The sequence below is a fragment of the Anabas testudineus genome, chromosome 4 (genome assembly GCF_900324465.2).
Source record: "Anabas testudineus chromosome 4, fAnaTes1.2, whole genome shotgun sequence".
Taxonomy (NCBI): domain Eukaryota; kingdom Metazoa; phylum Chordata; class Actinopteri; order Anabantiformes; family Anabantidae; genus Anabas; species Anabas testudineus.
The window spans coordinates 12,588,492-12,603,099 of NC_046613.1; the positions used below are offsets into that span (position 1 = coordinate 12,588,492).

The 14,608-nt window shown below is 41.1% G+C and overlaps 2 protein-coding genes, 1 long non-coding RNA gene and 8 other non-coding genes across 12 annotated transcripts; all 11 read right to left on the reverse strand.

The window, feature by feature from the left end:
- Positions 1 to 240: 240 nt before the first annotated feature.
- On the reverse strand, positions 241 to 5,125 carry calr (calreticulin). The gene is made up of 9 exons (XM_026346533.1): positions 4,872 to 5,125; positions 4,319 to 4,420; positions 3,663 to 3,866; positions 3,123 to 3,217; positions 2,779 to 2,988; positions 2,507 to 2,620; positions 1,965 to 2,108; positions 1,715 to 1,807; positions 241 to 1,528 (listed from the first exon to the last, which is right to left on the reverse strand). The coding sequence occupies exons 1-9, from the start codon at positions 4,963 to 4,965 to the stop codon at positions 1,307 to 1,309; spliced, it is 1,278 nt and encodes a 425-aa protein (XP_026202318.1). The 5' UTR covers positions 4,966 to 5,125; the 3' UTR covers positions 241 to 1,306.
- Positions 5,126 to 5,916: 791 nt separating this feature from the next.
- tor3a (torsin family 3, member A) lies at positions 5,917 to 10,251 on the reverse strand. The gene is made up of 6 exons (XM_026346460.1): positions 9,854 to 10,251; positions 9,566 to 9,688; positions 9,011 to 9,276; positions 8,205 to 8,380; positions 7,457 to 7,581; positions 5,917 to 7,237 (listed from the first exon to the last, which is right to left on the reverse strand). The coding sequence occupies exons 1-6, from the start codon at positions 10,017 to 10,019 to the stop codon at positions 6,990 to 6,992; spliced, it is 1,104 nt and encodes a 367-aa protein (XP_026202245.1). The 5' UTR covers positions 10,020 to 10,251; the 3' UTR covers positions 5,917 to 6,989.
- Positions 10,252 to 11,243: 992 nt separating this feature from the next.
- LOC113151374 lies at positions 11,244 to 14,376 on the reverse strand. Of its 2 annotated transcripts, none has more exons than XR_003297715.1 (9): positions 13,836 to 14,376; positions 13,680 to 13,727; positions 13,453 to 13,496; positions 13,217 to 13,252; positions 12,973 to 13,021; positions 12,473 to 12,781; positions 12,309 to 12,356; positions 11,875 to 11,926; positions 11,244 to 11,697 (listed from the first exon to the last, which is right to left on the reverse strand). It is a non-coding gene; the product is annotated as an uncharacterized LOC113151374 (long non-coding RNA). The 2 variants fall into 2 exon arrangements; XR_003297714.1 differs by having other exon boundaries at positions 12,540 to 12,781; positions 13,836 to 14,374.
- LOC113152980 lies at positions 11,524 to 11,598 on the reverse strand. Its single transcript, XR_003297950.1, has one exon. It is a non-coding gene; the product is annotated as a small nucleolar RNA SNORD47 (small nucleolar RNA).
- On the reverse strand, positions 11,764 to 11,829 carry LOC113152985. The gene has a single exon (XR_003297955.1). It is a non-coding gene; the product is annotated as a small nucleolar RNA SNORD78 (small nucleolar RNA).
- On the reverse strand, positions 12,631 to 12,712 carry LOC113152982. Its single transcript, XR_003297952.1, has one exon. It is a non-coding gene; the product is annotated as a small nucleolar RNA snR60/Z15/Z230/Z193/J17 (small nucleolar RNA).
- Positions 12,848 to 12,926, reverse strand: LOC113152983. Its single transcript, XR_003297953.1, has one exon. It is a non-coding gene; the product is annotated as a small nucleolar RNA snR60/Z15/Z230/Z193/J17 (small nucleolar RNA).
- Positions 13,090 to 13,172, reverse strand: LOC113152990. The gene has a single exon (XR_003297960.1). It is a non-coding gene; the product is annotated as a small nucleolar RNA SNORD79 (small nucleolar RNA).
- On the reverse strand, positions 13,316 to 13,396 carry LOC113152988. The gene has a single exon (XR_003297958.1). It is a non-coding gene; the product is annotated as a small nucleolar RNA SNORD24 (small nucleolar RNA).
- On the reverse strand, positions 13,568 to 13,636 carry LOC113152986. Its single transcript, XR_003297956.1, has one exon. It is a non-coding gene; the product is annotated as a small nucleolar RNA SNORD75 (small nucleolar RNA).
- LOC113152981 lies at positions 14,053 to 14,134 on the reverse strand. The gene has a single exon (XR_003297951.1). It is a non-coding gene; the product is annotated as a small nucleolar RNA SNORD74 (small nucleolar RNA).
- Positions 14,377 to 14,608: the final 232 nt, after the last annotated feature.

Genomic DNA, 14,608 nt, shown 5'->3' on the forward strand with positions numbered 1-14,608 from the left:
ACATTTTTGCACAGAGGGAGGACATTGGATTTTGTCACTCAATTTTAGCCTTTAGATAAATATGTTTAGTTACTTTCCATGGGTACCACAGTATAATTAGGTTCAAGTCAAATAGAAAATACAAATGAATGTTATCACATACACTGCACAGACCTGTGATGGCTAAATGAAATTCTTACTCCTGTAAGTGACAGGTAAAAAAGACAATATAACAATAACAAGACATTAAACGACATGAAATCAAAGGAGGACATTGCTAATGTTTTATTGGACAGAGCACCTGTCTTTTTTTTTTTCACAGCAACATGTAATCTTCCCACTTCAGTTACTACCATTAGTACAAAATGTGTCTTTTACAAAAGGATCATGTTCCAGACTGTTGGACAGTGTGCTGTGGGGTACATCAGTGCAGAGAGATCGGCATCAGAAACAAGGAAGCTGGTTGTGCGCAAAAACCTTAGAGTAAACTTTATGGGACTGCCAAACAAATGAACAGAAGCTTTCCTGCTACTGGAGAGCTCTTAATGTACAACTGAGTTTAAATACAGTTTGTTTAGACACAAAAGACTACAGTATGCGCGTCAAGTGAAAAAGTGTTAACTATACAGTACAAAAGTATGCAAGGGATTTCATTTTAAAGCACCCCACATTAGCATCCTGTGGACGACAGCTTTTTGAACAGGTTGTCAAACATGTAGTGTTAGACTTTATGCATTATTGACCCCATGCCATTAACCCTTGTTTGATTCAGAAACATTTAGATACGAGCAGGCACAATATCCTGCACGATGTGGAATCCTTTTGTAGTCGCTCGAGTTAGATTACAGCAACCGTCTACAAAAGGATGAACAAAAACAAACAAACAAAAAAAAGACATGACACAGATTAATAAGACAAAACACATGAGGTAAACAAAACATTTACATGTTATTATCCACATACCAAATATAGCATTTAGCATCACTACATTATACTTCATAAAAACCCAGATTTTTGCAAAACACAAATGGCAACTTATATGTTTCTGTTGGGTACAAACAGCAAAAACAAAACAAACAAAAAAAAAAAACTGACATTCATTATCAGATCTTCATCATTTCTATTACTCATATCATTATAACAATAATAATAGTAAACAGAACAGTAATGGCCCCTTTTCACCAATTCCCTCACTTTGTAAACAAAAACAAATGAAAACCCCACCCCAGGGTGTCAGCCGTGAGGGTGCATCATCTCAGTCTTCAGCCTTTTTCCATTGGCTCACTGACACAGTCAGGTTCTTTTCTGAGCAGTTCATGCGAGGAGTTTATAACTCGTCCTTGAGATTAGAGTCTGTGCCTTCATCCTCCTCTTCCTCTTCCTGCTCTTCCCCCTCCTCCTCCTCCTCTTCATCATCTTCCTCCTCTTCTTCCTTCTCATCTTCCTCCTCCTCTTCCTCCTTTGCCTCTTCTTTCCTCTTCTTGTCCTCCTCCTCACGCTTCTTTCTCTCCTCTTCCTCTTGGCTTTCCTTCATCTTCTTCTCTGCATCCTGGAGAACAGGAAGCACAAAATTAAAAATTGATAATAAATAATTCATTTAGGATTAAACTTAACCAATTGATATATCCAGCAGGCTCAGACATTAGAGCCTGTATAGCTGCTAAAGAGCTGATAGCAAATTGTATGAGCGTACATGCAGTTTGAAAACTCGAAAAGAAGGAGGTTTTGGGCTCACCTTAGTTTTACCCCATGTGTCGTTGCCTACTTCCTCTGCCAGTTTTGGGTCATTTGTGATCAGGAAGTTGTCAAAGATGGTACCAGACTTAACCTACATTAAAGAGGAAAAAGCAATTTGTACTTTACTGTTGGGTTCAATAAGAGTAAATCAGAATGTTTCCTCCATTAAAGAATAAGAATCCTTATTTACTTTCTTACAGAGTGGTAAACAACACAGTCTCTGTGTCTCAGCAGCTGTCTCTTCTTACCTGCCACAAGTCAAGTCCAATTACACCGATGCTGTCGTATTTATAGATCTCAGAATCAGCTGTGTACTCGGGGTTGTCAATCTCAGGGTGGACCCACTTGCCCTTATAGGCAGGATTGTCGATCTCTCTTGGTTTCCACTCACCCTGAGGACAAGACACACACAGTTAGTATCAGAGGAATCACAAAAGCTCTGCTGATTAAGAAGTGTATCTGTCACTGCAGCTGCTGGACGGTAGTTACTCGGGTAATAATGTAATAATATATCAATTCATAAAACACTACTGAAATTGAGACATGAAAATAACACTCTTTGTATATAATGATGTTAAAGGTAATATTTGATTAAAACATCACAATTATAACTGAACTGAATGTTGAAACAACACTCAACATCACTCCCTCATTTACTGCTGCATTTAACTTTTATTTTATTCAATTTGATCACTTAAGTAAAGTTTAATTATTAAAGCAGACACAGCAGTAGTCTAGCCTACTCACTGATGTGTGTGTGTATTAAGTGCAATTATGAGTTATTGTTCACCTTGTACTCGGGGTTAGTGACCATAGGTGGCTCCCACTCTCCATCCATCTCATCGTCCCAGTCGTCCGGCTTTTTAGCATCAGGATCTGGGATGTTCTCAGGCTTGTCCCAGTCCTAGAAAAAAAGAGATACACAGGTGGAAACATGATTACACTGAGGCACAGAAAAAACATAGAGGTTTTATAGAAATGAACTAAATGCTGTCTAAATACATGCATACAAGGACTCACTATACAAACACAGTATGCTTGGATGTGTCATTGAAAACTGACCTCTGGTTTCTTATCATCAGGGTCAGGAATCTTCTCCCTGTCATCCCAGTCCTCTGGCTTTTTGGCTTCAGGGTCCTTAATCTTTTTGGGAGGCAGGAAATCCCAGTCGTCCTCCAGATTCCCAGACTCGACCTTCTTATTGTCAATCTTTACTTCGTAAGTGTTGTCTGGGTTGACAATCAGTGTGTACAAGTGTGTGTACTCATCATCCTGTGGGGCAGAACAGAAACAATTATGGCTCTAAGAGTTGTACAGTTATTGTGAAATATATCTTAAAATTCGACTTGAAATTAGAATTCTTATAGAGTTAAATACAAAAAACAAGAACCCTTCATTGATCTCACCTTGCATCTTATGTCTTTGTTGATCAGATGGTTTTTGCCTTTGTAGTTGAAAATGACATGAACCTTCTTTGTGCCAGGGCCACAGATATCAGGACCTAAACAAGCCCAAACATGAGGAGAGAAAAATATGGAATTCGATCACTCAGCAAAGAGTAACATTTGGAGTAATTGTCCGAAATCTATCTAAAACAAAAGAACTGAAAACATTAAGCGCAACATTTTTCAGAGTGATTGACAATGAAGTATTGGGTGTTTAAAGGATAACAGCAACTTAATACATTTCTCGTGCTGTCAGCAAATCTTATGTGAGCATCAGAATGAACATCAGAATGAACAATAAATATAAGTATCGTCTGAGTATCCAAATCTTATCTTGCTTATTGTTTAACCATATTTGGTTGAAAAACTATTAATAATATGTTAATAAGCAACACTGTTTCTTCATTTTGGAGCTATGGGCACCGTAAACACATGCTAACAATGATTGCTCCCATAGTCTTTGGAACAAAGTTACCCGCATATGAAACTATCCACACTCACCGAACATGATGTTGTAGACAGAGTCTCCGTGCATGTCTTCCTGGTTGAGGTCAGAGGGGAACAGTTTAATGTAGCCTCCACCACAGTCAATGCTCTGCTCGTGTTTCACAGTAAACTGGATGACAAGTGGCTGGCCCTGGTTGCTGAAGTCATCAAAACGCGTTGATATGGCGAAGAAGCGGGCATCCTGGCTTGTCTGCAGACCTGCAGCACAAACAGTATCACCGCAATGTGTCAGCAATTTAAAAAGTACAGTTCATCCATGCTGTCTCTATACAATTGTACAGGTTAGTTTAAATGTGTGAATTTATCCAAGTCTCTTATCAAGTTGAACAACAGGCTGTTGCCAAGTCACATGGAGACAAATACTGCAGCTGCTGTACGCACAGTGAACAGTGAGCACATTTACATACTTAAAGTTAGAAGCATACATTCAGGATAAACTAATTTGTTTAGAATATTTTACATAATACTTGGATGTGAGCTTACAGAAATCAGTCACTAGTTCAGCGTGATTTGAACTTTACCTATTCAAAAGTGGCTTCAAGTTTTGTTGCCTTTATTTGCAACTTTGATTTGGGGTTAAATGTAAATTAAGTACTAAACTAAGTATTAATAACCATCTTGCCCTGAGCCACAATGGATTTTTCACTCACCCTTGTCTTTCTCTGCATCTCCGTAGAACTTCCCTGCAGTCAGGACGAACTTGCCGTAGTCCGACTTGTGCTTGGATTCCACCCAGCGACTGTTCCAGGCATCTGCACAAACAAGTTTAGAGTCAGCTGCACAGTGGACACAGTAAAAAGACTCACACGCTGTTAATCCACCTCTGATGATGCAGCAGTGCAGGTGCACTGGGAATGAGTTGTACTGCAGGGACATGCATTATGTGGCTGACTGCACTGTCTTCACTGTATGAGAAAACAAGACAGTGAGGTGAAGGAGGGTAAGAGACTAGGGGACAGACGTGCAGTAGGGGGATGGGGAGCAGACAGGGTTTGGTGATAGCTGGGGAGTAAAAATGGAGAAGCTGGGCTGGGCTGGGAGAGAGACAGGAGAGACAAGGGTCAAACATAAATGGTGGATGGTGGAGTAAATACACCTCCAACTGAGCAGTGGACAGACGATGAATGACATTTGATACACATTCAGCAAATCACAAAAACACAGTTACATAATGACAGTATGATTTCGTGTGAAGGACCTCACCCCCATCCTCAAATTGCTCTCGGTGATACACAGTGGACTCGGCCAGCACAGATGCAGCCGACACGGCTATCAGAAGCAGCGACAGGGCGGACATTGTGTCGAGCCGAGGCACCCTGCCAGACGAAGATAGCTAACGATAAATACAAATAAGTCTCTTCGGTGTTTCTACACCGTAAAGCAGCGTTGTCGGTCGGTCCCGTCTCTCGTACAGTGATGTGACAGTGAAAAACGCTGAGACGCCGCCGCTGCTCTCCTCTCGGCTCGGAACAGATGTCTACATCTGATTGGACGTCGGCGTCAAACGTCAATAAGGAAGCGTTACAGCTCACGGCCAATCAGAGGAGAGAATATGTGGCCGAATTGTCGCTTCAGCCAATGGGAGCAGACCACGCGTTTGCTTCATACACGCCCAGAAAAGTGCGCCGGGGTAAAAAAAATAAATAAATAATAAAAAAAATCACAATAAAATGGAATAAATACGAATAAAGTAATAAATATATATAAATACATATACTGCGAGTAATATATTTGTTATTTAAATGTACGTGAAGCTAAATAAGTTGGCTTCCGACTCAGCAGTTAAAGGGAAACACCATCCCAGACCTACATAAAACAAATCACTAACATAACCTGAGGTCTAGATCAACACATGTTGAGTGATTTGAGAAACTTCTATTCTATTTCTGAAAACTTAACTTTAAATTTAGAGATTTAGGCTTTTTATCCATCAATCAATGAATCCAGACTACTCTGAATTAGGACTACTGGTAGATAAATAAAACAGTTCACATTAGGAATAGGTGCCAAGCTATAAAGATTAACCAGATACACTTTATTTAACCTTGTTAACAGTTGCCACCTATTTATCTTGTTTGGTTGTTGCTATTCTTTTGTTGATTTGTCTTTGTGTGTGCTACGGGTGGGGACAGTCTTTGTAAATGCATTATCTTCTGTATGTAATCCTAGAAAAACACAATACCTAGAGAGTAAATAAGCCATGTTTACAGTTTCCAATTTGTGAAACCTTTATTTTGTTTGGGAAAAAATAAAAAGCACAATTTGTAAAATCCTATTAGGTTGTTGCATGAAGTAAAAACAAGCTTTTGTTTTTGTTTTTCTGTGGGTGTTTATTTTCTTCAAATGATGTCTGACAGAATTTCTCTCCACATTATTGTTGTGCTGTGATTATTGAGACCAACAGTGTAATGTAAACCTGTGTAAGTGTAAATGACTCAATCTGCATTTAAAGGAGGTAAAGAAAGTCAGTGAATAACCTATGCACCAAAATAACAACATAATTCTCTCTATATTAAGCAACAATGATGATAATGAAACATTTATTAGTTAAATATTGAATGAAAATTTGAGGATATCAACAATTAATAACAGTGTTTTTAATAATTTACCACACAAATGATGACTTTCAAATAGATTCACTGCTTTTGAGACATGGTCTCTTGCATGTTTTCCAGTATCCGTTTCAAGTAACACCTTCCTCCAGTGTTGTTGGCTGTTACGCACTTCATACTGTCCACACCACAGTGCTCTTTGATATTCACTACAAGCCAAGTTAATAGCTTATAGGACCAGTAAGTGTCAAGTTATACTACTCCACAAAAACATAATCTGGTACAGTAACATGTTCAAATGTGGCACAAATGATGGCAATAAATAACCAGTGCTAGTATAAGCACAAGGTGTGGTGTGCAAACACAGACAAACGAGTCAAAAAAAAACAAACAGTGCAAGTCAGACAGTGAACAGACATAAATAATGTGACATGATAAAAAACAAATCTATAAGTCGCATCTTCAATTCTTCATCTTGACACTGAGGATTCAAACCAGGCAGCTGCACTTAATGACCAACACATTTCCTGCAACACTGCTGATGTCTACAGAGTGAGCCACGCTGCTTTCCCATTGAATCCTGGAGATGCCTGGTGTCTGTCCTTCTCTGAGGGACCTGGGCAGACACATGCCATATCTGGGGGGGAGCAGAGAACATAGGGCGAAGCAGAGAAGACACATCTCCTCTGTGGCTCTGTATCCAGATGGGCTGGTTTAGGAAACTCACACCTCCTCCAGGTCTCTCTCTCTCTCTTGTCTGTGACTCTTTCTAAGGAAGAAAGAAGTTGATCCTCTGGGGTATGGACTTGCATCCCTGGGCTGAGAACAGTCTCTCCTCTTTGGGGACATACAGCATCGCCTTGGCCACCTCATCCAGGGTAGCTTCATCTGCCTCCAGGCCTCGGGCTGCGTAGGCATCCCGTGCACAGAGCTTGATGTGGCGATACTCTAGAGGCAGGAAGGGCACGAAGAAGTCGATTAGGTGGCCAGACATCAGCTCGCTCTGAGCAAACCCACCTGGGGATAGGGACAGCACAGAGAAGGTGATTAGAAGTTCCCAAACACTTTAAAGTTCCAACAACCAATGTTTTTTTTTTATCACAATAGATAATATGTGATTTAATGTAAATGTGTAGAATCAGTACTGCCTACTGCAGCACTGTGTAGCTTTCAGGTAACAGAGCTCACAAGGAGCACACCAGGAACATGCTGCTGTAATACTGCCACAGAGCGTACCATGAGACTCCATCGTTTCAGCTCTGAGTCGGTGCTCCAGGTCCTCCATACCAATGTCCTCTCGATTCTGACCAGAGTGCCAGAAGTCCAGAGCTACGTCATTGATTGCTGCTCCACCAATATTACTGTGGAGAGAGAAAGCAAAGTGGAATAGCATGATGTACAATCTCTGTCGCTGATTATTCAGGGTTTAGCTGACTGCAGTATTACTGCAGGAAAGATTTTCAAACTTGTCAAAGAAAGATTTGTCACATTTAGTTTTTTTATCAACGGATCACAGATCAGTGTTAATTAAACTAAAATAAAAATACACTTAGCTACTTTAAGTTTGAGCTCAACACATTAGAGAATGTATTTAAAAATATAATTATACTAAATTACATGATTAAATATGTGACTATTTAAATATTAGATTTAAACTAAACTACTATTAAACTATTCAGTCATCATCCTGGTGTTTTAGTGACCACAGGCCACCCCTACTTTAAATGACTGTATCATAGCAATGTTGTTAAAATATATTTCTATATTTAGCTGTCGAGAGATGATCGAGCAGAAGAAACTGGACGTCAGTGATTGAAAACATGATAATTCCATAAAGAGAGCTAATGGAGACAGGGAATGAAACATCCCTCATCACAGATGAGCTGCCAGACTATCTGGGCCAGAGGGGACAATACATTATGAGTAGCAGCGGATTTTTGACCCAGCTCTAAATCTCAGGACTCGCCTGAAATAAAGAACCAACCTGAGGAAGAGGAAGATGGCTCTGCGGTAGCTGACTCCATCTACGTTGTCATAGTGATCCATGTAGGGCTTGATGGCATCGATGAGGCCTGGGTGAAGCTTCTCAGCCTCATCGAAGATGAACAGAGTCTGAGGGCAGCGCAGCACCATGTCCCGGATCGCTTCTCTCAGCTGGCCCTGCACGCAAAGACAAGGACCAGACCTCAGTGTCAGAAATCACCACACATGATAAAATCATCAACTTTAAATATTGGTTTGAGATTTTAGATCTAAAAGTTAATTTTAGCTGCGTACTGTATGTTAAAGCTGTAAACTATGTTTTTTTGTTTCTTATGTTGATATCATCTCATGTTATTTTTATGACTGATCTGCTTTATACTGTGCCAGATCCTGTGTGGAGACACGTTTCAAAGCAGAGATGTTTAAAATCCAATGTCCACATTTACAGATTCTGGAGGTTCTGATAATATCTGTGTAAAGGTTATCCTGTGTACTATACTCTGTTAAATCGGGATTTATTTGTGTAATAATACTGTGTCAACATCATCTTGAAACTTATGCAATGCGTGTAGTGGGGTCCATGTTGGCATCTGTGCCCCGGTTGGACAACCGCCAGGTTCCAAAAAGCCATACATGTCAGTATTTGTGGGATCAATGTTTGAGTCTGGCCAAACTGTTACTGTTATCGCTGCATTACAAACACAGACTCAACATCTGACTAAGCAAGCAGTGGTCCCAAGAACAGAGTCTGCATGTTCCTGGAACAGAGCAACCAACCCTGTGCCAAGTGGGCTCTGTACGTTTTACCTTGTACGTGTCCACCAGCCTGGCATGCGGGAAGTGGAATGGCGCAATGAACAGACGTACACACTCGCTCTTCACCCCGTCACGATACAGGTTATCTGCAATGATTCGGGCCACAAAGTTCTTGCCGGTGCCGGACCAGCCGTGGAAGGAGAGTGTGAGTGGCTTGTTGGACTCTGGGTTGTTAAGAAAACCCTGGATGGCTTTCAGAACCACAGACTGAGCCAAGTGCTGCCCGTGAAGCTTCCTCTGAAGGTCCCTTGACAGACCTGCATGTGCGCACAGGAGAGAGTGCAAGCTTAGAGATTACAGTCACAGAAAATAAATATGTGATGCACCAGCTAATACGACGCAGCTGAAATGTGGACAGCATGCAAACATTTTGAGAGGTTGAAGAAAACCTAAATTCTGCATCAACATCAGTCTAACTGTGGAAAATATCATCGTATCAGACCTAATCTCTGGGTGCAGCCTGCTAATGCTGTACATCTGCCGCTGTCCTGCCTACTGTATGTTGCCTGTTTGCTCTGCTCAGCTATACGGTACAGGGGGTGATACCTGTGATGTTGTTGGTGATCCTGCAGTCTCCAGACTCACAGCACTGGCCCAGGCTACAGTACCACTGATGCAGCAGGCTGATGTAGTCCTGAGGAAAACCTGCCCAAAGGTCTCTGGTAGGAACTGCTCCCATCAACAGGAAAACAATGAATCAGTTTTTACAACAACTGACCAATGTCTCAGTACAGTGAGGAACAATACAGGATGTAAAACAGGGAGGCTGGAAATTACATAAGAGCCCGTGATGTGAGCGCCTCAGTCACATACAGTCATGCTTCTTCATCCTACCTTGCTGTGTGGCATCGTCTTGGTTGGGCTGACACTCCCCTTCCCATATGTTGCAGTAAATGTAATTGAAATAGTAAGTGGAGACATTGGAAATGCTGTCGAACTGGAAGAAGTCGGCCTCTGCGGACAGAGCCCCGAGCACAAGCAGGAACCACCGCACACACATGGAGGAAGCAGCTGATCCGACTCGGTCAAGACGAGACTGCACGACGCGTCCCCGCTTTTCTTTCCCATTTATTTACGCCTGGTCGTCTGCTGTGTGGGGTTTTCCTCCTGTCCCCCCCCCCCCGACACACACACACACACACACACACACACACACACACACACACACACACACACCATACGTCGACGCTGACGAAGGGGCTGCGCTCGTTTTCTCGCCCTGCACAGCGCTTGCGGGCGGAGCACAGAAACCGACCGGAGCGCGCACAGTCTTTTAAAGACGTATCACCCACTTTAGACATACAGTATATTTCTATGCAATACAGACACACACTGGTCTTAGAGAGATGTGGTTTCAGAAGCAGAATATAAGGTACATAAAACCCATTTAGACATTAGGAACCTTTACAAACAATTTTTACAAAGACATGCTTTTTCTATTACCACAGGATACATAGAGTATAATGCACCGTGTTTGTATGATATGACTGTTTGATACTGAAATAATCAGCTGTAGTCGCAGATAAACTGGACGATACGGCTTTAACAGGCTGTGCGCGCTCCCGCCGACAGCAGTCAGTTTCTGGCAGGGAGTCAGTTTGAGTCACGACACCTGTGTGATGGTGGGTGAACCAGAGCTAAGATAATAGTTTGAGTCAGATGATAGAGTCGAAATTTATTAGCATTGTTTCACAGATGAGTTCGTGCAGAAACCGTTTCCTCAGGTCAGTAATGTGTGTATATATATATGTATATATATTCACAGCTAACTGGACTAAGATCAGTGTCACATGTGTAAAGTTCAAATCAGTGAACTCACTCATTTCCATCCCTCTATATAAATGCACTAAAGACGACTGGACCAGTAGAGGTCGACATTTTGACTACAAAACACTTTCAATGAGTTTAATATGAATTTAGTGCTTCACAAAGTCAATAAATGTCATATTTGATGACAGTACCAGCCTCTGGTTTCTTACACCTTGAGATGATGGAACTGTTGACTTGAAACCTCAAACTTGAGGCCATTTCAGTAAAAGTACTCATGACTTTAACTATTAATAAAGTGGATGGTAATTGAAGCCTCACCAGTAACGTACCCATAAGTCAGGTGTGGTGAGAAGGTCCAGCCAGTTATTCAAGGATGTATTGGACCAAACAGTGTTTATTTACTTAGTATTGATCATTTTCTACTACTGTACATCATGAGCCAAAATAACAGAAATGGTGTGGAAATATATTTATTGACAAAGTTGCAAAATACAAACGGGCAAGTTCATCACATTAAGAGTTGTCCCACAGGTTCTGGGCACCATCCAAACACTGCGTATGCACTTCACATCCCAGAAATGGCTGGATTCAACATTAGCAGCATTTTCATGTCAAGGCAGATGTTGGGCTCCATCGTCAGGACTGAAGTTCTTCATGGCTGTTAACAGACAGAGATCCTTTACTGAAGTGAAGTGTTTAAACCATGAACTGACAAACATGTTTCCTGACCACATAACCTCAGAATAAATGGAACGGTAAAGGGTTATAATCAAGAGCAATCATCTGGCAGAATCTTTTCATCACAGGGAGAGTGGTCAGTTAATCTGTTTCAATAAACAATGCCCCCTTGCCCCCACATAACAGTTTCAGACTTCAACTTACCAAACTCAGCCACAGATCTCCATTTCCTGCAATGAAACAAAAGCAGCTTATTACAAGGGAGTGATTGACAGGTTCAGGTTTGTTCAGCTGGGTTGCTCAGTAAACATCTTGTCCACATTAAGTGTTCAGGTCAGACATTTGTTGAGACATCACTGAACCCACAAGGTGGCAGCGTTATGTTGCACCAGTCTTTGGATTCTCACCTCAGCTGATCAGTCTTTGCCTCCTCAAGCAGTCAGGCCTCAGTGTGATGACCTGAAGGAACAGATTAGCATAAGATGAATATGCATATGAAACACTGAGATGAAGGTACGTGAACTGACCCGATCAGCTAGAGCTAATATGACAGACACCACGGTTTAAAGTCTGCGTTTACTTTGTCATCACACAGGTCAGACTAAAAGGATCAAAAATGGTTTCCTACAAAGGCAACCATGAGCCAACCAAGACACATCAAGCCTCCCATGATGCAGATGACAAGTTCAGGGGACAAACCAGAGTCCTGTTTGGCAGATACTTTCCAGTATAGTACTGTGAAGCTTATATTATGTGTAGTTTCTGAAAAATCTAATTCTGGGTTTGACACCTCCACTGTCATCTGGGTCTGAGGGCTTTAATGACTTCATTCCATACTCACCACATTCATGCAACATCTGGGACACATGACAGCTCAGTTCAAGTTGCTCTGTGAAGTTAAAAAACAGTTTCACATTAGTTAGGCGTTTGAAACTAACGCAGTTCTTTAGCCAATAAAAATGTAGATCAGAATAAGTGACTGGTTTCCTCAAATGGATCAGCGACCTGATTCACATTCATCACATCTGAACAGTGTTAGCTGTGCAGTGCCAGTCTGGGACATGATCCTTACCAACAAGAGGAGCTGAGAAGAGTCTGTAAGATGAGAAAATACTGTGTTATTACTGCATTTCACCAACTTCAGGGCTGCATGGCATATAGAACTGATACATCAGCTAGGAGCGAAAGACAATAGATATTCTTCACGGTTTTATCTGCTGAACTATGCACTCATCATTGTATCAGGCATTACTAGAGAATATATTCTGTCAGATTTCCACTCACCTTCATCTTGCCCTTCGTAGGCACAAGTATCTGAAAAGCAACAGGAAAAAATTAGAAATCACTTCACACACAAAGTGGCCTCACGGGTGGTGGAGGCCAGAGCATCAGTTAGGAGCGAAAGACATTTTTCTTCGTCACAGTTATCTGCTGAACTATGCACTCATCACTGCATCAGACCGGTTATGAAACGTGAGAACGTTCAATAAAAAGCACAAACTCACCTGGAACACATCCATGAACATGGATGTCAGGTTCAAGAACAACCACAACCTGCAAGACAAAGATATAAGACGTTACCAAAGAACAAACGTGTACACGTGCAGGTGTTTGCTGAAAGAAACTGCATCAGCATAAAGTCATCTTTCATTCTTTTTCAGAGAGATTCCCATTGTTTTTAAAACAAAAGTCATCATTGACAGTTTGTCTTTAAGGTAAAAACTGGTTGCAAATAACTAATTTTGTTACCTGCTCTGGATGCAGAGTTGAAATGAACGATCACACCTGTAGAAAGAAAACAAAATGAGAAAACAAAAAGCCACCTTAAACTTTAACATTAGTGGCCAGTGCCTCAGATATCAACTTGGTGGTTGAAAGAATCGTCATCCATCTTGTCAAGAGTAGCAAATAAATGTCATCACTGCAGCACAAATCAAACAGGATGAAGACCACTGATGCTTCTCTGGGGTGTGGAGGAGCCTTACCTCCTCTCCTCATGTTCCTTCAGGTTTCTGGACTCTTCTGAAACCTGTAGATGCACAAATACATTTTAGTATTAAACTAGTAATACAAAGAGAGAAAAGCAGTATTTAAAAGTGAAGTCTCAGTATGAAATTGCTCAGAAATCTCTTCTGTCCACTACTCTTAAAATTAAAATCATCATAGACTCCCAGTTAAGGAAAAAAAAAAAATTTCATCTTATTACACTTACCAATATAAAATGTGATGACCTCCCAGACTCAGAATCATCGTTTCAAACCTGCAGAAAAAAAACTGCATCAGTTAAACAGATCTAGCAGTTTTTAAAATGAGTGATGTGGGAACAGAAGTCACTACAATGTAATGAAAAAGCCATTTTAGTACCCACCATGTGCCTCCCATCATTTTGCAGAGTGTCCAACAGCCTGAAACAAAATTAGATTATATTTAATACAAAGGGGGAAAAAAAACCCAACAATTTACAAACAAAAACTAAAGGATATAGTTTGTCACATTAACTAAATCCAGCAGCAGCTTTTCAGCTCTGGAGCTGTGCAGCAGACTTATGACTAAAAAAAAAGCGAATAAACTGAACATAATTTGGTCCCATGCAGTCAGAAAAGTTGGCATTCTTTCACATTTACTCAGATGTCCCTACCAACATATTTTTCATCATGCAGTCATGGGGAAAATGCGTTTAGCTGCGTGGCTGATCTCAGTGTGCGGGTCAACACGTGGTTGAGGCCTGCTGCAGCTAACACGACTCTGCTAGCATAAACTCACAACTTCACATTAAAGAAAACTGGCTGGACGACAACACTGATTAACTAGAGTAGATGTTATAAATGGTTATTTAACGTCACAACTGAATATCTGTAGTTTTAAAGCTCTTAAGTATAAGACGGGGAAAATGAAAAAGCAGCTTATTTACCTGACAGACAGCCAAGAAGTGAGACAGCAGAGAGGGCGCAGGGCGTTTTTATAGGAGATGTCGCACAGCCTGATGGGAAAAATGGACGACGACCAGCGCCCCTGCAGGCCAAGTCATGCATGTGCACATTACTGATGATTAAAGTCCCTGAGCACTGACTAAAACAGATGAAGAATTAGGACAATAAAAAGGGGTTTAGACAGCAAACAGCGTGCATGGATTTAACTTTT